Source organism: Chlamydotis macqueenii, chromosome 7 (genome assembly GCF_036417535.1).
Source record: "Chlamydotis macqueenii isolate bChlMac1 chromosome 7, bChlMac1.mat, whole genome shotgun sequence".
NCBI classification, from domain to species: domain Eukaryota; kingdom Metazoa; phylum Chordata; class Aves; order Otidiformes; family Otididae; genus Chlamydotis; species Chlamydotis macqueenii.
In genome coordinates, this window is record NC_141562.1 from 1,512,501 (window position 1) to 1,538,719 (window position 26,219).

The 26,219-nt window shown below is 37.3% G+C and overlaps 1 protein-coding gene across 6 annotated transcripts in view; it reads left to right on the top strand.

The window, feature by feature from the left end:
* ADK (adenosine kinase) overlaps positions 1-26,219 on the top strand; it is a 305,394-nt gene that overhangs the window by 70,645 nt on the left and 208,530 nt on the right. For all 6 annotated transcript variants that reach the window (XM_086752774.1, XM_086752773.1, XM_086752771.1 and 3 more), the window contains one exon: positions 18,310-18,388. In XM_086752774.1, coding sequence (XP_086608900.1) covers positions 18,310-18,388 — 79 coding nt within the window. The remainder of the gene's footprint in view (positions 1-18,309; positions 18,389-26,219) is intronic.

Consider the following 26,219-nt stretch of genomic DNA (forward strand, 5'->3'; position numbering starts at 1 on the left):
TTTTTTAAAAGCCTAAATCTTTAAGAATTGAAATAAAATATACTGGTTTAATTGTTAGTCTTAATCCATCTTGGGTGAAATTTTGTATTCTAAGAATTACATTACATACAAAAAGAGAAAACATTGTAAGTTGCTTCAGTTGAGCTTGTCCTTTGATCGGATACACAAGTCAGTAGGAATGGAAATGCATGATCTTGATGCAAATATCAGCTCTAATAGAACACTGTCAGGCATGTTTAATGTATAAAGTTTAATTTTCTTACTGCCACTGGTCATTCTTAGCTGAAGAGCGTCAGGATGAATATATTTGTTTTCAACCTCTTTTTTTTTTGTCTTCTGTAATCTTAAAAAGGTTTTGGAGGGAGGCTTTTATTTATACTCTTAGTATTTTTGCAGTAAAAAGTGGGGAGGGAAATAGTTTCACCATTTGAGATACTCTTCATGTGGTGGGACTAGGTCAGGAGCTCCTGCTAGAAAAAGATAGGATTTGTCTGTGAACCAAGTCAAGCTCTTGCAGAGGTGTTCCCCTGCAGAGTGGCATATTCAAACTTACAGGGCAGTCACTCACCATCTTTTGTCAGGTAGAGGTGCTTTCATGAAGCTCTCCACTCAGTAATGCTCTCTGTGGATCATCCCACAAGACTACATGCACTGCAGAAGATGTACTTGAAATGTGTTTGAGTTGGGTAGCGTTGCTGTAAAGTGGCAATCATCGCGTGTAGCTTTTGGCATAAGGGCCAAACATTTTTTTTTTTTTTGCAAGTGATTCAGCTGCAGTAACACAAATGTAATACTCTGCCCAGGTCTTCTGAATAACAAAGCAGTGTGACTGGTGACAAAGGCTACTTAAAACAGCTGAAATGGCTCATGTACCTCTGCTCTGTATTATGTAAGGACATAGTCCTGGTCACAGGCAGTCAGTTCAAAAGCTCACTTGCTAGTATTTGAGGCTGGAGGGAAGGACTGTGAAATATAGCAAGCGTTACTTAACTTCTATATTTGCATTGAACATTGTCCCAACTTCCAGTAAGTAATGTTTAGACAGTTTGTGAAATTGAGATGGTAGGGAGTAGGGGACGGGGGGTTTCTTTATTACCAAATATATTTTCCTAGATATTTTGTCCATTCATTTTTCCAGTAAATTATTGAATCCACTGTGCTCCTGACATTCATGGTCTGCTAAGGAAGAGTGCCATAGCTTCACTGTACATTTTGTAGAAGTGTATTCTTTTCACTGTTTGGAATCTGTCACTAGCTTGGTTCATTTATGCCATTTATCTCTTGTATTATGAAATGATGTGAATAATTACAGCCTGTTTCACTGATGAGTTTATAGATGTTGATTGTTTCTCTCCGTAGTTGACTCTTCTAGGCTCTGTCTTGGTCATCTTCATTAATGTGAAAGCATTTTTATTACTTTTATTATGCCTGTTGCTCTTCTCTGTACCCATTTCAGTCTCTCACTGTTTCCTTTTTAAGGTGATGAGGACTAAAGCTGCTTATGGTGTTCATACTGTTGATTTTTTTCCCTCTGGCATGATAGTATTCTCCATTTCTATTAGGAGGAGCAGAGAACAATCATAATATTGAGATTTTTTCAACAAGACCAATCTTATATGTGAGCAGTAGTATTTAGGTCAGGGTCCTTTATTGTTTTAGGACTATTTTTACTTCATGCACACCTATACATCACTCAAAGTGAAGTCTTGACATCCTTTTAAAAAATATGTTTTCTCAGATTGGTCTCTCATATCAACCTCAGGACACTGAAATTTGCCCATGGAAAGCCTCTCATTCTGGTCCTGCCTTGTATTCAAAATTGTTCTTTGAGCTATTTTTCTAGTCTTTATGGACTGTTGCATCATTCTCATCATCTTCATTCTGGAATGTCTACAGAAACTACAAAAAGATATGTGGTGGATTTTTTTTTAGTATTCTTACATGTGTTTTCCTTTTTCACTCTCCCCAGCAGGAGATGTAGGTACATTTTTGAGTTTTGGTGGTTTTGGTTTTTTTTTTTAATTTTATAATATTTTTCTTTATTTGTCAAAGGGAAAGTTAAATAAATGTTTCTACCACTTGGAGAAGTGGTTATGATTGCTTTGAGTTTCTATGTAACTTCATTGCAGTTGTCTGATTTCCTGAACAGCTGGCTATTCTTTACCTTCTATGACCTTAATGTGAAAGATTACATTTGAAATGAAGTGAGTTGTTGACTTTCATTTTCTTCAAAAAGTGTGTGGTGAGCTCCTTTGCCATCTCTTTGTATGTTGATTTTTCTCCTCTGGGAGCTTTTGTGTTGTTACGTGTGGAAGATTAAAGGAATGTTCAACCTTGCGATAAGAAAACTGAGGAAATGTCATTCAATTTTCTCCTGTATTTTTCATTGTAAACACGAAGTGCTGGTATGAGCTTCGAGTCCATTGTATAGCACCAAGCTAAACATATATAGCTGGAATATCTAAAAGTTTGTCTACTATTCTCAAAATGTGAGTGAAGGAGATGCTCACCCCTCTATGTAGTGTCTCACCACATGTGGTTAGCTTTCTGTAATGTATAGTCTAAATCTTAGTTAAGCTCATTGCTTCCTGCCTGCAAGGGATATGAAGAAATGTTTAATTTCTTTGTAGGAGATATTATTCAACTATCCATCTTGTTTCTAGACATTTCTTTTCTTGACTAAACTCAACTTCCCCAATCTTTTCTTTTACATCATGTTATAATGCCTCTTATTCTACTTGCCTTCCAATTAACTCTCCTGGATGGACTGCTTTCCATCTCAAAGTAGGCTACCGAAATTGGACTTGACAGTTGAGATCTTCATTACTATTGAGTAAAAAAGAGTATATTTTCCTTGCATCTAACGTTTGTCATCCTTACTACTGTGTTCTAGAAAAATATGCACCTTCGTGCTCCCACAGCTCCCCCAGCTGCTGCAAGGAAGTTGTGTTGCTGACTGATTTTTACATTTTTGATCCTCCATTAGCTTTCCCCTCGACCCTGCCCCCAGTGATACTGCTGCCTATTCCCAGTTAGTTCCTGTTTGGTCCTTGTTCCTTACATTTCTGTTTTATCAGTGCTAGTCCTCACTAGCTTTCATATTAAAAGTTTTATTTTTTTTTCCCCCCCTTAATCTTAATTGTATTGGGAACACTGAGCAGAGTGATATATATATTTTTTTTAATCTGTTTAGGTTTTGCTAAATTTAGGTGCCTAGTTATCTAATAAATACTGACTGCAAAACAGAACAGGATAATCACAACTGGACCAAACCTGAGAAGTAATTTGATTAAATAGAAAATTATAGTCTTAGTTTATGCTTTTCAGTTACTGGTGTACAGCTTAAGAATACTTAGTTTTACTTCATATTTTCTCAGTTTGGTTATGGGGATGTCACATGAGAAAATGCCAGGAACTTTTTTTTTAAGTTGAGATTCATTATGTCTACTTTTCCCCTGTTCCGTACTGGGCTAGTTTTCTTGTTGAAGAAGGAAATGTATATTGGTTTGTAAAGAAAATGTTAAGATCAAATTAATTGTCACTGTGTGAGAGTTAATTAACAAGGTGCTTATGCACTGATATTTTGTTACAGCAGCTTTCGAGACACAGGAATGAACCTTAAGTGATCTGTAGCTGCTGGGTTCCCACATTTCCCAATCAATAATGTATTTCTGTACTTCATAAAGACAGATTCTTTTTTTTAATTTTTTTTTTTCCCCTGGTTTTTGCAGGGCTGAGGGTAGGAAGATAAGGTTCTTCATTCTTCATTCCAGGAGGGGAGATAAATTCTTCCATGCACAAGTTCTGTGATGAAATGGTGCTTTTTAGAAATATTGTTCAGCAAAAGAGCTGTTGTGATTCTGTGAAATGTAACAGCTGACTGTAAGCTGCTTAATAATGGCATGAAGACTTAACATAGAGTATCACTAAACATGTCTTGTTAGCATTGTAGTGGCAGGGTGTGTACAGACAGCGGAAGTCAAAATGACTGGTTTATCAGAGGGAGTCTCTGAATGTTTTCATATTTGGGTCAAATGTTTGGATTTTTCCTTTCAATCCATGAATTGTTGTTCTGCTGTGGAATTAGCCTTTTAGTGCTGCTTGGAACATTGCTTTTCAAAATGATTTATGCAGTACTATTCCCTTGCAGCTTTTCTCTGACTTGTGATTTTTGGGTGTGGGTGTTTTTTTTGTTTGTTTGTTTTGGTTTTGTTTTGTTTTGTTTTTTTTTTTTTTTTTTTTCCCCCCTGTTCACTGCATATGCTAATTTTTTTTTTCCCCAAAAGGTGACCCTCTGAGACTGTGCCTATAGAGTAAAGAGATGGGCTGAATTGTCATAGGCTGTGGGATGAGTTATTTTTAGCTGTTGGCATTTCAGGCTGGAACACTTCATTCTGTCGTGCTTGTTAATGAGTCATCTGGAGAAAATGGGTTTCTTGCTTTCAGAGACGGTCTGCAGCAAATAATAATAGGCTAATCTCTGCAGGAGATATTCTGTCAAGTAACTAAAGCTTCAACTAGAAAATATGTTGAAATGGAGACTTATCATCTCCCTGTAAGAATAAGCATGTGCTCACTATTGTTATTATTATTGTATTATGATGTATATGAAAATCTTAAAAACTGGAGGACTGATGAAGAGCCTAGTAATGATATAATAGTGAAATATTTTTGAGAAATAACGTTAATTGAAGACAGTCACCTTTTACAGATAGAGAATACCTAGTTGGTTCCTACTTCAGGACATCGTTCACATCCTGAAATCTGAATATGTTACCTAGTCGTGGGGATCTTCTGGAAAGATTCCCAACTAGATAAGGCCTATATAAGGTTTGCATCCTTGAGAGAACCCCAAATTCATCAACATTCACTGTATTTTTTTTAAGGATTATCCAACATATTTGTTTTTGTCCATACAGAAGAATATTTTAATTTTTTTTTTTTATGTGCAATTCATAGTCTCTCCTTTGACCTCATCCCTCAAGGTGTGAAGGTTTTGTGCTGATACATCATGGAAGGCTTTGTTTTGCAACTGAAAATATCACCCCTTAAATAAAAAACTTATTATAAAAGTAATTAATTGAAGTTGTTAGTACGGCTTCCTCATTTTTCTATTATTGACATTCCATAATTCAGTAGTGCAAACAATTCATTTATTAAAAAGCTATGCAAAGACTTAGGGAGAACTGTATGAAAGATGGGAGAAAAAGACCTCCAAACCCTATTCTATAAAGGAAACTATTTAAAAAATAGCATCAGTGTGAAGTCTTTTTGTCACCTTTGGTACTTCTAATGCCACTTACAATCTGTATGTTTACCTTCTTTTGTTTGCACATCTTCCTCTTGTAAAGCATGTAACAAGTCTGAAGAAGCCTTTCTGTTTTGGTGGTAAGAGGATGTTTCCTTTAGAGCTAATAATTTTTATTCTCCATTGATTATTTAGCTGTTTAGGTTTGTTTTTTCAGTTATTAATGGAATATTGAGATAGAACATTTAATCTTACTTCATTGAGAGAAATATTTTTGTATTCTTAGCACCTCTTGACCCTTCAAGTTATACTTTTTAACCCATCTTCTCATATTGCTGTGATCACTGTACAGAATGCTTTAAACCAATCAAGTTTAAGGATTCTGATATTACCAATGTGTGCTGTTCCTAAATAACCCACAGGGCTTAGACTGGGTTAGTCAAGATGAATATTTTACATTTTAGAAATTTGGCATATATCTGCATTGCAGACAATAGTGTTGTAGTCAAAACACTTGACAAACCTATAAATAAGCTGATGTAAGTATCGAAATCTATTTAACTGCAGTAGCATGGACGTTTTAGTGGGAGAACTTACGCTGTGTTTTAGCAGAAAAAATTAACTTTTCCTAAACATGAGGCTGCTGTGGCTAGACTGCTTCCAAATCCTGATCCCATCTGTTTATGGCTAATATGAGTACACTACACTGACTCTACAGATTGTCCTGTAATTGTCTCCCTAGTAGGTAATTTATGTATCTTCTCAGGTAGCAGTCTATTCTACGTGTCCAGTCCGTGGATGGCATCTCACCAACGTAAGTTCTCCTGCTTGTAGGAGAGCCACATTTTTGTCTTTTCCAAAAGCAAAAGGAACTATTTCCATGTTATCCCTCTTAAACAGTTGTACTTCCTTCCTTCTTAAATATTTTTTTCTCTCCTGAGTGTCCTGAGATGTTGATAATAAACAATTGATTCCTTCTGCGATTTCCAGTGCCACCTAAAGAAAATAAAGATGTGGACACATTATTACAAAAATGAAATATATTTGGGAGTACGCATGTGTGCTTGTGGTAATAAATACTGTTTGTGTTTTCGAGCTATAGCAATTTGTGTTATTACCTACTATCAGTATGTGACCGCCTTAAGGGATATTCAGGACAGAGCTACATTGAGAAACAGAGACATTAGAGAACTAAAATAGAAATCTTACTTGGTATTTACTGTTCGTTGTGCTCAAAGCAGAGTTTTGTGCTCAAAGCACAACTTATTATTTGTTCATGAGGAAAATTATCTTAGTTTGCTGTGTGTTGATAGGAGCTTAGACTGAATGTATACTGTTGTCTTGGTCTACTTAAATATCCTGATGTATTTTTCATGTTTTCTTGGTTTAAATTTACTGACTGGTTACTGATTTGAAGTAATTGAAAATAGAATAAGGGGTGAAGAAAAATAGATGTTTTAGCAGTGTAGTTGAATGGACATGAACCATTTATATTATTGTAAAGAAAAAAAACTTGTTTAGATTGTGGTTAACAACTGTCACCATTGTTTTGGACTTTGTGTTAAGAGAGAGTATAACTCAGATAAAAAGCTTCTTAATCTGAGGGATGTATGGAAACAATTAGCTTACAATTTGGTTTTGGAACAGCTCTGTCTGCAAAACTTTCTGATACTTTATGGACTCTGAATTGGAACCCAAACTTTGCAACTTGGTTAACTTTTTTTTTTATCTGTTTTGATGTATTTATAGATTAAAGTACATATTGTAAAGTTAATATAGTAAAATCTTTCTGCCAGGTGTCTCTTTTTTTTTGTCAGCTCTTTACAAGGAGCTTAACATGATTTGTACTACAGCTTTAGATAATTTAAATTGCAGCAAAGATAAGATCTAAGATCTCTTGATGACTGAATATTTTTAATATTAAAATATTCCTGGCAAATATTCTATTAAGTTAAGCAAATTTTCACTTTGATGTGAGCTGGAGTAAGTTGATGCTTGTGAAACAGGAGTTTCAATTAGCATTCACTAAAGGTTTATTGACAGTTAACACCTGGTCTCTACTGTGCCAAGTGGGATATGTCTATTGTAGTCTCATATTATTGTTGCATAATTAGGATTATGATCTCTAATTTACTTTTGATTTTTTTTGCAAATCTAGTCTTATTTTCAAAACCAGTCAGTGTTACTTGTGTTCCTGCATTTTTATTGTAGAACAGACAAAGTTATTATGCTAAAAGAACTAACTAGTATACTACTTTCTAATATGATGAACAACTTACCCTTTACTTGGTTAGTTAGCAAGGAAGTCTTGACACGAAAAATTTACTGGTAGGTCTCAGTGTATATTCTTCCTATACTGCTTATGAGAAGCAAAAAGAAAATGACAGGTTTTTTTTTTTTTTGAAGTAGTGTTCTTGTATACAAGCTGTCAAATGTATACTGGGAACATCAGCAGCAAGTTTTTGTAATACTGCTGAGAAATAACAAAGGAAATGACCTTGTTCCTTAGTGCTCCAGAATATACTTTGCCACATCCAAGGATGAAAAAGGTAAGTGCTACATACTTTTCCCTACCTGCAATATCTTTTCACACTTATTGGAGATGCATAGGGATAGGGACTTATTTCTAGCTTCAGTGTTTTGCAACAAATACTCTGGTGCAAATCCCTAGATATATCTGCAAAATTTTTGAATCTTGGCTGATCTTTTGGAAGATCTTCTTCCAAGAAGACAGTGAGGGAAAGCATAAACTTGTAGTGAATTACGGAACTGACAGAAATTCCCTAAGAGTATTTGTGATTACATATGCTCAGGTGAAACTTGATACGATATATACGGTATATAATAGACATATTCTAAGGTTTGTGAAGCTACTCTGTGTATGTATAATGTGTGTACGTATTTGTAGTGTTTAGTGACAGTTAGAATCAGAAATATAATCTCTTAATAATCTAGGGATATAGTTTTCCTTTTCATTTTCCTACAGCATTTCAGAATATCAACAATAAAGCTTGCCTTGTGGTGGTCAGTGCTTCTGAGTATAATCACGTATGTTACTGAGACAATGTAGAGGAGGAAGATATCCAGATAATCTGGAGTAAGGGGGGGCTTTCAAGAACACTTGCATAAATTTGCCTCTTTGCTGAGAAATGAAAAAAAAAAATTACTTTGAGAAATGTCTTTAAATCATGATCCTTAAGAGCTGATGTTTTAACCTTACATTTGAATGACTGTTACTTTTTCCATCTTGTTTCAATATGCGTAAATGCGAACACATGTGGAAAATGTTCTTTTGGCTTTTATCAAACTGACATTTAAGTGCATTTTTTTTCAACCTCGCTAACATTTGTGGTAAAATATTTCAAAGCTATGAATCTTGCAATTTGCCTATGCATTTTTTTTTTCTTCTTTCATATATTAACATTTGGTACTCATAATCCTAACCTGGTTGGAATTACTGGCTTTTTTCATTTGCTGTTTGTTTGGATGAGGTGATTAGGAAAATACTTCATGTGAAATTCTAGTTTGCAACAGTAAATACTTCCACGAAGAGTCACTGTTTTCTGAACTTCAGTAAATAAGGGAGAAAAAACATGGCAATCCGCTATATTCAGTTGTAGCAATCATATTCCTAACACATTTAGCTTTCTGTTGTGTAATATGTCCATGCTGCTAACCTGTCTCCAATAGTTCATTTTTAGCATGTTTCATTCTTCCCCTCTACTCCCCTACCCGTTCCCAAGCTCTTTAATTCTGTGCCAAGCTAATAAGGAGAAGAACTAGCTCTGGGTAAAGTCAGTCATTGCCAAGCAGCTGTTAAAGTTTTCTTATATACCTTTGTGATTGTACCTCATGTCTAAAAGGCAATTTAATTTTTTTTGCCCTTTCAGCTTCAATTTTAAGTAAGAACAACCAATTATATCTGCATCTCTATCTTAAGTAGTTATATGTAGAAGACTAGGGATGAATTAGTTCATAGATATAACTATCTTTTCTAGAGTTTGAACTTTGAACACTAAGTTGTACAATTTAGAGAAATTAGGTACACTCTTTAGAGTTAAAAAGATGAATTAATTTTCTTTTTACCCATATTATTTGTCCTAAAGTATAGTCCCTTTTACTTCTGTTTAAAAATAACACTTTCTGGTTTAATTATAAGGTTTGAATCTCGAGATTAGACCTTTTCCTTAAATGCTAATTAGATTTTATTTAGGATCAATTTATGAGGGCTTCAGCTTGCCTGCTAACACTGACCAGGGAAGGCTGTCTTTCTACAACATGTGCCCCATCTGCCTGGCAGCGTGGCTGCCTGCGTTGTTCTGGCATTGGCCCAGGCTGTGATGAAACTGAGAATGTGACAGACGACAGGCTCGTCCAGATGTATGCATAACTACTTCTGCCATGCCCTGCAAAACAATCAGGATGCACGTTTGGCATTATTTAGTTGTTTGTGTTGGTTATTTCTTGAGGGTTTTCTTTAAAAGCTGAAATAATATTTTGTACTTTTGTTGTTGCTTTACTGAGCTTTTAGTATTAGTAAACAAATTTTATAATATGATGCTCACTCTCACTTTTTTTTTCCTCTTTAATTTATGGAGTGATTTCATAGACATTCTGACACAGGTTATTTAATTTGAAGATTTAAGTAGATTTTTTAAAATGCAATTAAAAGGATCAAACATCTAACTGTCAGTATTTTAGTCTGGTTCTCCTTGGTTCCCAGCTGAACATTTAAGGTATCGCCATGCTTTAATATGACTACTTCTTGCAACTGAAAAAAAAGAAAAATCAGGGAAAGGTGTCAGAATCACCATTAATTATGATTTTTAATTAAAATCTAATTAAAATTCATCCAATAGCTTGAAAACATACCAAATCCCAGATGACAATCCTCTCTAGAGGTATCAACAAAGGCTGCCTCCCTAGCCTCAACTTACCTCCAAAGAAAAAGAAGTTACAAACTTATGAGCAACTTCCAACCTTGTAGGAATTATTTAAGAGTTTTCCATCTTAATGTTTTTGAAGCTTTTTTTAAAATACCAAACCTAAATGTACAATTCACTGGAAATACTGTAGTAGTAGTAGTATACAAAATAAGCAGATTTTTGTGTTACATTCAGGCTATCATTATCTAGCATACAAAAGCGAAAAGGGCAAAAATTACTTTTCTCTCCTCTCTAGCTGTTTTTGGCAGCGGATTTTTTTCAAGTCTAGCTCCCTACTGATTTATGCTATTGAGTACATCTTAAGTAATAAGCAGATATATCAAAAGATATCCAGGGCAACACACCATGCTGAAAAACAAGGGATTACTCTTCTCTACTTCTTTCAGATAGTAGATTCTGACAGTAGATTCTAGAAGTGTGTTTTCCTGGTGCTCTCTCTATATGAGTGTTAAATGTTGGTGTTTTATGACCATTTCACTCTTCAAAAAGTTTATTTGTAGTCTGATATAATTTGTGTCCAAAAACTTAACAGCATTACTTGAATGGCTTTAATTTTCCTTATTGTAGCTCCATTGCCTTGTATTGCTTGCATTCAGTTGTAGTGAATGTTTTATACGTTTATTTTTATCAGTTTGGTTTTGAACCATGGTGAGCCAAACATGACTGTATTTGTTGCCGTGTAACATAGAACAAGAAGATAGTCCCAGCTCCTGAAAGCCTCAGATTTGTGTATAAAGTGAGTTATGAGAGATGGATATTGATCCAGGAGAGGATTGCAGTCATTAGGCTGGAGAATAGCCTCAGGAAATCACACAGCCTTGCTGATGACTTTTTTTAGACATTATGGTGAAAGATAGTCTTAAGGAAGATTTAAAGGAGATTTGCTAATATTCATGGAAAATTCTAGTAACTGGACGTTGGATGGTATCATGGGTTAGTGAGAGAAAAGGTATGTTTAACTGTGTTGTGACCTGTAACTGCTGTAAATCTGCATGTACCAAATGAAGGATGGTATCTTCAGTGCCATAATGCTTTGCAGGGTCTCAAAAATGCAGAGAAGTGGCTTCTGCTTGAAACGATTGAGAAGGGGCTGGAAGATGGGTACAAAGAGAGGCAAGCTGGTCAGAGGGATTGCAGACACAGATCATCTTTGCAGCGATCTGAAGGGGTTAGATATTAAAATGAGTGCATTCATCTGTATAGTACATGAAATAATGCTTTTTAAGTGGTGTTATGAGAAGGAGTAGTGTAAGGTTTAAACATAGTTTGGTAAGAGACACAGAGAAGATGGATAGTAATGCTCAGAATGAATGGTTTGAGTGACAAACAGGGTGGTGAAATTGTCAGCAGTGATACTTAGCAGGGGGAAATTCTAACAGCTGTCTCCAGTTTGAAGTAATGGTATGGTGTATGTAAGAGGAGCCTGTGCCTTTTAAAAATAAGTCTTCACCTCCTGTAAGGCAAGGAGATGTATTTTGGTTTTTTTTGGGGTTTTTTTTTTGGTTTTTTTTTTTGTTGTTGTTGTTTTTTTTTTTTTTTAAAAAAGCATATTTTTGTCTCATTCTTGGTTGTATTCTTTTATAAAATAGCTTCTTCCATTACCTTCTTATGCTTTCTAAAAATAGCAATTAATTCTGTCAAAAGTGAAGTTACTGAAAAGGTTCACCTTTTAGTATCAAGTTCAATTAGGAGTCAATCCTTTTTTTAAAAAAGGAGGAGGTGGGAAAAGCAACTGACAGAAGTGCTGTTGCCTTTAGTATAATTGAGCAAAACCTTAACATAACCTCTTTGGTCAGTGCTAGAGTTGATCAGTAGTATCAAAGCTGAAAACATATGCTACTGCAAATGCAAACTTATTTTTGTTAAAATATGCTGTAATATGGTTAACAAATTCATGGTACCAAAAATAGGAGCCCTTCTGTATGGTGCTGATTGTGGGATATATTCTGTTACTTAAGGTAATGGTATGTTGCTAGGTCAGGAGAAGGGTCACAGTTCTCAGATACAGCACAGCCTTAAGAAATACTCAAAGACCAACAATTGCAGAATGTCAAACAAAAATATTATTCAGTCTTGCTCATAAGGTTCTAATTTTCTTGAATTATCCTAAGTGTGATAACAGCTTAGTCCTAAAGCACACGTAGAAGCTCTGTTTAGCATTCTTAGGCCGCAGAGCAGTTTCTGCAGTTGAACTTCCTTCCTTAAAATGGATAGTTTTATAAAAGTAAATACCATGTTTCTGAGGCATGCTGGAATGACAGAGTCTTCTTTTTGCAGGTCAGACATACAGCAAACAGTGACAAAGTCAGTGTTCTCAACGCTGCCTGTGCCATCTGCTGACATTTTGAAAAATGTCCACCTAACGCTTCATTTTCTTAAGATAAAAAGCTATTGGCATTCTTAATTTTGAGACTGATCTTTATACAACTTGGTTATCAGGCTCTAGTGAATTAAAAAACACAATTTGTAATGCCCTTTTGTGTCACGGAGAATGACCAGCAAAAATTACTTTTCTTGCATTTCTATGAACTCTTGTTCTAGTATATGTAACAGACCTTTAGAGGTGTTGAGTTTACTGTCCTATTTTGAAGAAAAGGAGTTAGGTCTTTTAATGTTCAATCTGAAATAGTGGAAGACAGTCACCATTTTTTGTCTTGGTCTATTAAGTAATAGTAAAATAATTTTTTAGATTAATTCTTAGATTATATAGCAGTCATCTTGAAATCTTCGTCATACAGACAGTATTTTAAGGCTGTTTACAATTTTTTCCCCAAATTAAGATATGACTTATTTTATTCAAACTACAAGATAAGTATTTACATGCATATTTATCTAGATTTAGAGCTGCTAACTTAAGTGATCAACTACAGTATGCTAAGTCTATAAGGATTAATATGCTATTAAATAATACAGACATACAAACAGTAGATGTCTTTAGGTAAAAGGATCAAAATATCAATTGGCATACTTGTAGATATACAAGAATACAGAAATAACCATGTGATTTGGGCAGTACACATTCAAATTTATTTTAGGGATGTCGCCGAGAGAATACCTAGCCTCATACGGCCCACAGACTGGTGTTATCCACTACTGGTGTTTCATGTGGGTGCTAGTGACACAGCTGGCAGCAGCCTGAGAAACATCAAAAGGGATTTCAGGGCCCTGGGTTCAACAGTCAAAGACTCTGGGGCGCAGGTGGTTTTCTCGTCAATCCTCTTGGCCGAAGAGCAGGGGCCAGAAAGGGCCAGGCGTATCTGGCAGGTTAACTCATGGCTCAGGGTGCTACAGCCAGGGCTTTGGGTATCTAGACCACGGGGCATGCTTTGAGAAGCTCGGGCTGCTAGGGGCAGATGGCATGCACCTAACTGAGAAGGGGAAGAGTGTGCTTGGACAAAGGCTTGCCAGACTCGTCCGGAGGGCTTTAAACTAGTGTTGCTGGGGGAGGGGGAGCACAGTTCAGCCCACTGCTGTCAGCATGGCGCCAGTGGCAGCACCGAGAGTCCAGAAGCTGAGGAAGGATTGCAGGTATGTGCAAATGAACTTAAACTGTGGTCCAAAAGAACTCCTGTTGCTCCAGCCAGCAAGTCGGCTTTGTCGGGGGCCCAGGTGAAGTGTCTTTATACCAACACATGCAGCGAGGGAAATAAACAGGAAGAGCTGGAGATGTGTGCACACGAGCAGGGCTACGACCTTGGTGGCATGACAGAGACGTGGTGGGACGACTCTTACGACTGGAATGTCAACTGGAGGGGTATAGGCTTTTTAGAAAGGACAGAAGGGAGACGAGGAGGGGGTGTCACTCTCTACGTCAGCAAGCGGCTGGAGTGCGGGGAACTATGCCTGGGGATGGAGGAGGAGCTGACAGAGAGCTTATGGGTCAAGATTAGAGGATGGGGACGGATAGGGGACGTTACCGTGGGGGTCTGTTACAGGCCGCCTGGCCAGGAGGACATTGCAGACAAGGCTCTCTATAGCCAGATAGGAGCAGCCTCACGGTCACAAGCCCTGGTCATCATGGGGCACTTCAACCACCCTGACATCTGTTGGAGAGACAACACGGCAGGGCACAGGCAGTCCAGGAGGTTCCTGGAATGCATGGACGATAACTTCCTCCTGCAGGGAATAGGAGAGCGGACAAGGAGGGGTGCCATGCTCAACCTTGTGCTCACCAACAGGGAGGGACTGGTGGGGGATGTGAAACTGAAGGACAGCCTTGGCTGCAGCGACCACGACACGATGGAGTTCAAGATCCACGGGGCAGCGAGGAAACTACATGGCAGCCCTAGACTTCAGCCTCTTCAGGGACCTGATGGGCCAAGTGCCATGGGAGGTGGCCCTGGAGGGAAGAGGGGCCCAGGAAAGTTGGTCTATATTCAAGGAGCACCTCCTCCAAGTTCAGCAGAGGTGCATCCCGACGAAGAATAAGTTGGGCAAAAAGGCCAGGAGGTCTGCGTGGATGAGCAAGGAGCTCCCAGACCAACTGAAAGTGAAGAGGAAAGCCTATAGAGGGTGGAAGCAGAGACAGGTAGCCTGGGAGGACTAAAAGGAGGCTGAAAGCAACAAGAAAACTTCTATAGGTATGTAGGGGACAAGATAAAGTCCAAGGAGAATGTAGGCCCCCTCCGGAAGGAAACTGGTGTCCTGGTTACCTGGGACATGGAGAAGGCTGAGGTACTCAATGCCTTTTTTGCCTCAGTCTTCACCAATAAGGGCTCTTGTCTCCACCACCCAAGCTGTGGAAGGCACAAGCAGGGACTGTGAGGATGAAGAACTGCTCAGTGTACTTGAAGAGCAAGTTCAGGAACATCTGAGGAACCTGAAGGTGCACAAGTCCATGGGACCTGATGAGATCCATCCGCGGGTCCTGAGGGAACTGGTGGATGAAGTTGCCAAGTCACCAGCCATTGTATTTGAGAAGTCGTGGCAGTCTGGTGAGGTCCCCGATGACTGGAAGAGAGGGAACATAACTCCAATTTTTAAAAAGGGGAATAAGGAGGACCTGGGCAACTACAGGCCAGTCAGCGTCACCTCTGTGCCTGGCAAGGTCATGGAGCAGATTCTCCTGGAAACCATGCTAAGGCACATGGAGGGCAAGGAGGTGGTTGGTGACAGCCAACATGGCTTCACCAAGGGCAGATTGTGCCTGACCAATCTGGTGGCCTTCTGTGACGGGGTGACAGCATCAATGGACAAGGGACGAGCAACAGATGTCATCTACCTGGACTTGTGCAAAGCCTTTGACACTGTCCCACATGACATCCTTCTCTCTAAACTAGAGAGGCATGCGTTTGATGGACGGACCACTCAGTGCATAGGGAGCTGGCTGGATGGCTGCACTCAGAGAGTGGTGGTCAACGGCTCGATGTCCAAGTGGAGACCGGTCACGAGTGGCGTCCCTCAGGGGTCCGTGCTGGGCCCGGCCCTGTTCAACGTCTTTGTCAGTGACATGGACAGTGGGATAGAGTGCACCCTCAGCAAGTTTGCTGAGGGCACCAAGTTGTGTGGTGAAGTTGACATGGTGGAAGGGAGGGATGCCATCCAGAGGGACCTTGACAGGCTGGAGAGGTGGGCCCGTGCCACCCTCATGAAGTTGAACCAGGCCAAGTGCAAGGTCCTGCACCTGGGTCATGGCAATCCCAGGCACAAATACAGGCTGGGCGGGGAATGGATCGAGAGCAGCCCTGAGGAGAAGGACTTGGGGGTGATGGTGGATGAGAAGCTCAACAGGAGCTGGCAATGTGCTCTTGTGGCCCAGAAGGCCAACCGCATCCTGGGCTTCATCAAGAGGAGCATGGCCAGCAGGTTGAGGGAGCTGATTCTGCCCTTCTGCTCTGCCCTGGTGAGACCCCACCTGGAGTACTGTGTCCAGTTCTGGAGCCCCCAACATAAGAAGGACATGGACCAGTTGGAGAAGGTCCAGAGGAGGGCCACAAAGATGATCAGAGGGCTGGAGCACCTCTCCTATGAGGACAGGCTGAGAGAGTTGGGGCTGTTCAGCCTGGAGAAGAGGAGGCTCCGGGGAGACCTGATAGTGGTCTTCCAGTACCTCAAGGGGGCCTACAAGAAAGATGGGGAGAGGCTGTTCAGTAGGGCCTGTTGCGATAGGACAAGGAGTAATAGTTTTAAAATAGAGGGGGGTAGATTTAGATTGGATATTAGGAAAAAATTTTTTTACAATGAGGATTGTAGAACACTGGAACAGGTTGCCCTGAGAGGTGGTGAATGCCCCATCTCTGGAAGCGTTCAAGGCCAGGCTGGATGGGGCTCTGAGCAACCTGATCTGGTCGAGGATGTCCCTGCTTCTTGCAGGGGGGTTGGACTAGATGACCTTTGAAGGTCCCTTCCAACCCTAACCATTCTATGATTCTATTCTATGATTCTATGAAAAGGTAAAATATATACTAAATTAAAGAAAAAACACTGCCAAAATATTAAATTAGTTCATGACAGTTTGTATGTCTTTGCTTGAGAAGCAATTGTTAGGAGACCTGTTGTTTTTTATTTTTTTTTCCTGTCGGCTACTTGCTATCATTGAGGTTTCAATTACTTGACATAGAATTGGTGGATAATTAGTAGTGTGGATGACTGTGAAATGCACATGTAGTAATTTAGTTCTTGGTTCTTTCTAATTGTCTGCCCATTGGTAGTTTGCTAGGGTGAGTAACTTGTTATTCAAACATTTTAAATTGAAAGTAGTGTAGAAATAAAAATGCTTTTATTAGTAACATGATATTGGAAATGAAAACCTTGTAAACTAACAAGTCGTCATTCGATAAATCTATCCCCAAAACCATTGTTCTCATACCGTAAGGAGACTGAGATTTTGAGGGAGGAGAGTAGAGCTAGGGTTGGCAGATAATGTTCATTTTTCACTGTGTCTGAAACAAAGATGCGTCACTGTTTTAAAGAGATGGTAAAGGTGAATACTAGAAAATACGTTGGAATATATCTCACTGGGCAAGCTTCATGTGTTCAAGGTAAACATCTAAAGTTAAACACTTTACGGGCAAATCTATGTCATTAATTAGAGTTGATCTTAGGGTCATTTTAAACCACAAATGTGCAAACCAGTTTTACAGTAAACATTTTAACTGCTTGCAGGAGTACTTCCTTCAAAGTCTAATGTCTTCTGAGGTTGTTGATCCTGCTGTTTAATCCACTCATTTTGAAGTGTGGTTAGAACAGAAGGCATGATGCAGGGTCTGTGCACAACCTCCCTGCAGTGTCCACAACTCGCTTGTTCTGGTTTCCTTTTCTGTGACACTTTGCTTCCCTTTTCTATGGCCTGTGACTAGAGAGATGGCTGGTTCTTAAACTGCGGTGTACTGCCATCAGAGGTGCAAAACATGTCCTGGGCAAGGAAGATTGTCTTAGAACTCTATCTGGATCTTAACCCCTCATCTGAAATATGAGGGTAGATATTTCTATTAAAATTTTAAATATTTGTTTTAATGTTGAAACCTAATAATGTACTAATGAATGTTACCAGACAATGCTGTGTTTTCATAGTAGTATAACTTGAAGGATTTCAAAGCTCATCTGGAGACACTCGGCTTTTCTGTTATCAAATTTTCTCACATACTAGTAGATTAGTTCACAGAAGTGCTTCATCTGTCAAATGTACTATTTCGTATGAAAACTTAAAACATAGCACTGTTGTTTGGGTCAAGTTAATTTTGAAATAGACACTAGATCTCCTCAATCTTCTCGGTTAATTTTACATTCTGTTTCTAGCTTTAATGAGGTGGAATAAGCAACTGAATGTCTTTGTTTATATAACTTGACTTCAAGAATATATTATCAATCTAACAGTTAATTGCAGTTAAGCTTATGCTTCAGATAATGGGGTTTTTTTTTTCAGTTTAGTCCACTTGCAACTTTAAGGTGAAGCACTCAAGTTGATGTTACACTTTTGCTGTGTAATTTGGACAAAATCTGAATAGAAGTTTCTAGCTTACACCATGTGTAACAGCTAATGTATCTGAATATCTTGTTTTCAAATAACACGATGTCCTCTACTTCTAATCTTCATGTCTTCTTTAAAAAAAAAAAAAAAAGAAAATAGTTGTAGAGTTTAACTTTTTTCTTCTCCACCTTTTTCTTTTTTAACAGATTTGAAGAACTTGTGAAAAAGTTCAAAGTAGAATATCATGCTGGTGGTTCAACTCAAAATTCCGTTAAAGTGGCTCAGGTTTGTCTTCCTGTAAAAGAATTACTGATAATTTGAAGTGTTCAGTTTGAATTAACTTGATGCTCTATGTTGTCTATCTTGTTTGTGTTCATCATGAGCACTACTGAGTGGGGTGCATGTGATTCTGCTGCTCAGACTATTGTATTTTGTATATGTATTGCTCAGACTACTTATATTTTTTGGCATGATTTGTTTTAAAGGTGTGATCTGTATTATTTTTACACATTTTCTGTTAAGGTTATAGTTACAACTACAGTGTACCAAGTGTAACAGAGGGTTTTAAGGAAGACTGAGCCAGGCTTTTGTCAAAGGTGTACGGTGGAAGGATAAGAGGCAAGGACAAGGTCCCTAGCTGCAGTTTGGAATCTTCCGATGAGGAAAAAAAAATCACAATAAGAATGGTTTAATGGAGAAGCTGTTGAATCTCTGTGCTTGGAGATTTTTGTAACTTACCGGGATGAGTCCTTGGGCAACTGAATCTAAATTTAAAGCTGGCCCTGCTTTGGGTGATGGGTTGGAATACAGACCTGCACAGGTCACTTCCAGCCTGCATTGTTCTGTGATCACATTTATCCTTTCAAGTAAGAACTTGAAAATTTGTCTTAAAAGATTGAAATGTAAAACTTTTTTCTTTTAATGCAAAGGTAATTTTTCTGCCTATGAGTATGATGAATAACAGTAATGATGAATTGGGTTTCAGGTATATTAGCTTTTTTATAACTAAAGTATGTCTTTTGTCACAATACTCTTAAGTGTATACCTGTGTGTATATTTTTAAATTATGATAGCTGTACAAGTCCTATTAAAAAAAAAATATATATATATATATAGTACTTCTAATCCTTTTGTTAATTATCCTGGCTTATTAACTTCCAGACTTCCTATATAATTAAAACTTACTGCCAAATAGCATTAAATGCATATTTGAAAGAAATTAAGCTATAATTTAACAAAGGTTGCCCCCGCCAATAAAAAGGAAAAATTCATTATAGCAATAATAGGTACTCCTTTGTACAAAATAGTTGCTGCTTCTTTACTAGGGCTTTCATTTTCTGAAACCCCAAATATCTTGAAAATACTTGTGATTAAAATATTTCACAACAGAGAGAAATCCAAGTTTCATGTATTTTATTGTATATAGCATTATAATTCTGAAATGGTTATGGTTTTTAAATACAGACAGCTTTCAGAGTTTTTTTGTTTGGTTTTCTTTACCATGTGGTCAAGCCACTTTTTTTTCTTCTGATACTTTAAAAAAAAATTTCTTCATCAGGAAAGCTCAAGTTATTGGATTCATGCTCTATCAGTATGACTATTGCTTGACCTATGGAGATGGTGTAGAGGTGGTGTCTCTTGCATGACAGCTGATTAAAGGTCAACTTTTTGGAGGGAGTTCTGCAAGTGTTTTAGTTCAGAGGCATGAAATTCTGCTTCCATTCCTACATCTAGATTGTGGAGGTTTAGAAGCAAATGCATATGGTAGCCTCAGATTTTCTAAACTTTGAAGTGTTCAAAGAGGCCAGCATTTTATTTCCATCTCTCCTTGAAGTGACCTCTTTGACATCAACTAATTTATTAGTAAACTATGTCTCATACCGAACTGCCTCTTAATCTATCAGTAGAGGTGGTGTTTGATAATTATACTATGAAGTACACAGAAACTACATAGAATCAATAAAAAAGATGAAATTTAAATCCATGGAATGTAGGGGTTTCTATGTTAATGCTTCTTTCTTATACTGATTGGGTTTTGTCAGTGAACTTTTCCATTTACCTTGGCTCTGAGTTGGGAGCCTCATTCAGCTCCAGTTGCCATCTGGAATTGTATTTGTCTCCAGAAGGGTTGTCATCTCCTAGTTTTTGTTTCAAGTAAGATTGAAATTTCAAACAGTTGTGCATGAATAACATAACATCACTAAGAGGCTTTAAAAAGAGGGATGGGAGGGTGACAGAGAGAGTAAAGAGAATTCTGGAAATCTTGAAAGAAGCTGTTATTCTGTAAGATTTAGCTGAAGGAAAAAAAGTGAGGATAGAAAAAATACTTGAAATGTAACATAAAATTTAAACTAGACATTCTGGAAGATTTTTGCAGCAATATTCATTGACATACTGGAGAGAATAAGTGTGTGAGTGATCTTAGAACTGAATAACTTAAATATGTATTTATTTATTGAAAAGCAGTGGGAGAAAGCAAAGACTGATTCAGGAAGCCTGACTGGTGGTTAAGAAGTAGAGGACTGAAGTAAGTTCAGAGGTCTGAGGCAGCACACTCTAAGTGAATATGGATTCTCTGTGAGAAGATGTGTGGGGAAGAAATCTTAAGAATACAGCTTTTGTTAATTTCTCAACTTGGGCTACTTTTTGGGAAAAGCTTGAGAAGTAGGCTAAAAACTGACAGATATAAATTTAAAAAATTTGTTTCCACTGTTTAAAAGCTGGTGAGAAATAAAGGCATAGTAAAGAAAAGCATCCTTGGAAGACTGACTGTAATGGAATACAGCTATCTGAGTAGAAAGGCTGGAAATCAACAAATGACCTCTGAAGTCTGCCAGCTGCTCTTTTAGAAGTTCATTTCTGAGTGAGAAGAGTGTACTATTAAGCAATGTAGTAGGAAAATTGGGGAGCAATTAGAAAAATGATTGGAATAAAAAAAAAGGAAGATTTTAAGGAGCAACTCAGTCATTGAATTGTTTGTGTATAATAGTCTGCTTCTTTAAGGGTCAGAAAAGCATTTTGACCCTAAAAATGAAAAATGAAACTGTCGGATGCTTGCTTACATGGTATATAGTGATCATCACTTCAGCTATACAAGCGTATTTATTTTGGTTATTTCTTTCATATCTGTAAAGATAGTGAGATCTACCAAGAAAGATTGCATCTCTGTTCCTGAAAAGGATAAGCCAACTTCTTTTTTTTTTTAAAAAGAAAAATAAAAAAAAAAAAAAGAAGTCCTTAAAATACTGTTTATCATGTGTGAGACATTTGAGATAGTAATCCCAGAAAGAGGTAACAGGAAGAAGCTCTGAATGATGAAGAAAACTGGGAAGAAAATGAAGCTTAAATCAGAGAGTTTGGAACTAGAACTTAAAGCAGCATCAACTATGATGAAGATGAAGATTTCGGAGGTTTATAAAGAATTAACCAGAATTTCAGTCAAGCTGTGAAGAGTAGCATTAGATTAGGGGTGTTTTTTTTTTTTTTTAGCATTTTAACAGAAAGGAAAGTTCTAAAGTACAGCCTTGAAGGAAGAATTTGGCAGTTAAGGTACTAAAGGGAATCTTGGTATTCTTTCAATATTGTCTTGCAGAGCAGAAGTAGAGTGTGTGGCATGCTGCAGGAGTGAGCAATGGTTGGAGAGCATTGTGAGAATCAAAAACTTGAATGTTGACTGCTCAAAGTGGGCATTACATGTACAGAGTAAATTGACAAGGTCAGGAAAAGAAAAAGGTCTGGATGTACTGGGGACAACAGAAAGATTTTATTTATTTATTTATTAAGAAATATTTCTAGTGTACAATGGAGAAGACAGATTTTTGCGAAATGAAATGCAGAAGCAGAGTCAAAACATACATTAGAGGGAAAACTGTAAATGGAAATAAAGGGGCAAATTAAAAATTATTCTATTGCAAAAGAAATATGGAAACCTATTGGATTAAAAAATGAGAGGATGGAAGATAAATGATGAATGGACAGAAAACTTGAAATATCACACTCTTACTTTTCAAAAGTGTATTATATAAGGTTTTTTAGTAAGTACAATAATTTTTTTTAAAATATCTTGAAATGGTGAAAGGGAGTACCAAGAGCAATGTAAAAGTAATGAGAAGCAGTACTTCAGCCAGTGAGATATGATGTTTATGTTCAAGTTCTCTGGGATATTAAAGTTGTTTGAGCATATACTGATCTTGAAAAGAGTGAGGAAGTCAAAATTGTTTTGGCTTGACCTAGCTCATGCTATGAAAAGGAGGGAGGGAGTGATTGATGTATTCCAGAAATGACAGTATCAGACATAAAAATGGGAAAAAAATGAAATGAATGAGATTACAGTTTAGTCATTCCTTAATGAGTTTAAATTAACAGCAAATTGTGTCTTGGAAATACTAATTCATATTGGGAGAAGGAATAGCGACTGAAAAGTGAAGAAAGTGGAGATAGAAAAGCATATGAGGGAAAAAACCAAAACTCTTTGAGCGGATAAGATGTATGTAATCCGGAAAGAGAAAAAGAGTATGAAAATCCCAGTGTTGCTCTGATTCTGCATCCCTCACCGTCCCATCTTTGTTTCTTCCTTACCAGTCTGCTTTTCCTTGTTAACTCTCATCTTTCATGGGTATAGATTTTTTTCACCTGGAAGAGGAAAGATGGCTAACTAGAACAGACTGAATACTTCTAAGGCCTTAAGGCAAATTCTTACTGAAATAAACATATTTTTGTTTAAGACTTTAGTACAGAGTGGAAAAATAGAGACAAACCATAAAGAATGGGGAGAGGGGAAGAGGAATAATGATAAACAGTTTTCTTCAGTGCAGTACGAAACAGAAAACAGTTGGAATCCAGAGTATCAGTAAAAATTCAGGTAATGCACTTCTAGAGGTGCTGTGTTACTATTAGGCACAGTTATTGGGATTATTTTTTTTTCTTAACCTACCAGTGGGGAGTGTTAATAACTTTTATGGATCCAACTTTAATTAATAAGGCATCATTCACTGAAAATCACTTTGATAGTACTTTGGAAAATGAGGACTAGAAATGATGAACTGAATTTCAATCATTTAGCTTCTGGAATGGAAACTAAACTTTAACTTTACTGTTTGCTTTAGTGATCTTGGCATTGAAATTGTCCTTTTATACTAACTTTAAACACAAAGCAAAACTGAAATTTGAAGTTATGATGCATGCTTAAGAATAGAGAGGAGAGTGGGGGCATCAAATTGAAACTGCAGTGTGCTGCTCTGACCTTTACTTGTCTCATTAAATTTTGGCATTAAATCTAATATGATATGTGACATCTTGCTTTAATCTGAGCTCTTGCAACCCTGCCAAATGATTGGATTCATTATATTAAATCTATAAAATATGGATACATGTAACTGCATGCAGTTCATAAATAATGTATTGTTTTAGAGTTCTGCCAACAAACTAAAATCAGATTTGTGAAGACAGTATTTTACTACTACTCAGCTTCCTTCTGTAATTTTAATTAAGACTGTGCCTGTCTAGCAACAGACATTGATCTGGAAAGAAAAAAAAAGCCTGAATCTTTTAGTAGGACTTGTGACTCGAAAGTGTCTAAAAGAGGTAGCTTGCAGACAGAGCAAGTATTGCTGACCAGGCCATATTTGCATGATTTTTGTCAGTGTTTATTTTGACTTTGGAGTGCTGAGGTTAAACTGCAAGAAATAGTCTTTGAAGATTTATCTTTCTAACTCAAGTGCTGGATTTCAAGTCTAACTGGATAGAATTTTATAACTTGGATTTTGAACAACACAACCTTGGCAACAAACAGCACATTTTTGTTCTTGTTTTTCTGGAAGTGCATATAAAGAATGCTGTATTCTTCATCCTCAGAATGGGTGCTCTTGGTTTATGCTCAATTTCTTAATAGTTTATTTTCATTCTAAGAGTTCTGCTATTGCTGTGGATCTAAGTAGTTAGAGAGCTCTACATTTTATAGTTTATTCATCCTCGGAAGAATTCTGAAATTCTCATTACACAAATTTATCACTAGTGATGCCTTGTGAACTTGCAAGAATGTAGCTTGGCACATTTCAAGTTGAATTTGTAGAACTGGCAGATGAGGGAAAAACATAAGTTACAGGTACCGACTGTTGTTAAGTACTTCAAAGGAGCTTGGGTTTAAACTAGAGTATATGGTTTTTTTACTCTTAATGTGTTGATTGGAATAACTTTTAAATGATGGATAACACTAAGAGAGAATAATATGATGCTAAATTATGTTGAGCATTTGTGTCCCACTGTCTTCTGTATGTCAGGGAAGTATGACACTTTCCCAGTATCAGTCTGTATTTTGAGGGCTTGTAACTTCATCCTAATTTTTATCTTCAGTGATTATTAACTTTATCGGTTAATCTAAAGTGATTATGCTTTTTAGCATTTTAATAAACTGACAAGTTTGAGAATTGAATTTTGAAGAATGAACAGATTCAAGCTTGTTTGTAAAAAGCAATATTTGCTGCAGGCTTAGAAGTCTTTTAAATTTTTACTATTTGTTATGTGAGTAATTAGCCAAACCTTGGCTTTATGTAAATGTATGTGTCTACTGGGTGTTGTTATTCTTTATCCAAAAATAGTCTGTAAATTTACAGATTTATCTATGAAAAATACTTGGAGGCAGGACTGCATTTTTAAAAGAATATAAGCCATCATCTTGTAAACATATAACTAGCTCATTGCAACTGGTTTCATGCTTTTTAAATTAGATTTGTACCTATTTGCAAAGTAGTATCCTTGGCTAAACATTGCATATTGTACGTAATCTACAAATTCATCACACATTAGTTCTTCAGTGTTCAGTCCTTCAGTGATTTCCGCCTCACTTTCCTGTCATTCTATATAAATGGGCATATAACTGTAATGAACTTAATCTGTTCCTCACTTGTGCAAATTTCTGGATTACTTCTATACAAGTGATTAGATTGAGCCATAGCGGAAAGAAAGGTTTGGCTTGGGAGTGGGCCTCAAAATCTATTGAGTATGCATAACTGGGAGAGAGGTAATGGAAAAGTTATCAGGGAGGTCACCCTACTTTTGGTGTTCATGCAAGTTTGCAGGACCTATCATTGTTTTGTGGAATCCACAAATGTCATCAACTAGAAATGTTGTAGGTGCTTATTGTGTGCTTAAATTCACTTATGCCACAAATACCTTTCTCCAAAAGCTGTTTCTGAAGTAGTGCTCCCAGAAAGTGCAAGCAAGTCCCCTAAATAACTTTTTCCTCCTATTTAGTGAAGCAGAGAACGATAAGCTCTGGATTTTTCTGTTGACCAAAAGGAAATAGGTCTTTTTTTTTTTTTTTTTTTTTTTTTGCAAAGAGAGGTAGGCTCTGCACTTTCTGAACCATTTGGATCAGAATCTTATATTCCTCAGAGTTAGTTTAGGCCTTATGCTCGGTGTTCCTTAAGGAACTTCATTATATCCCCTACTCAGATGGGCTTGGTGGCCCCTGCAAACATGTGTTTCCAATATTTTCAATAGTGCAGTCCAGCTTTCAAGAAAAGTATGAAAAAGCTCTCTAAACCATTTTCTGTCTGGTATGGTTTAATAAACTTAGGGGTATAGCCTCACCTTCTCTGCCAGAAAACAATCCTAAGCCATGTGTTTCCTATGCCAATTTCCAGATGTTTCTGCCATGCCATGCTGGTGTAGCATTCTGCCAGCGTGGTCTCCTGTCAGCCACAATGCTGGTGACCTGTCCTGCAAATGCACCTACCTGCTTCTCTAACCTATTCAATGGAAAGAAGATAAAAGAGAGAAAAAGCTAAGACTTAGAGATGATTTTTTCTTATTTATACCTCGCTAAAGTTTATATGCTATTAGCCAGCGATCTGAATCTCTTAAGCATCTATCCCCAGTGCTGTGGTTGGTCCTAATGACTGACACTTGCACTTGGCAAAGGAATAACAAAACATACCTCAGTGCTGACAAAAATGGTTGTTTAAGTTTGTATTGTACAACAATGACTATTCCCACGATTGCAAAGACTGTGTCCCGTTGGTAGTGTCCTGGTGGACAGTGTTACATGCCAGTGACATCAGTTTCCTAAGTTATTTATTCTCCTAAGGGCACTCTCATTTATGTCTCTTTCCAAATT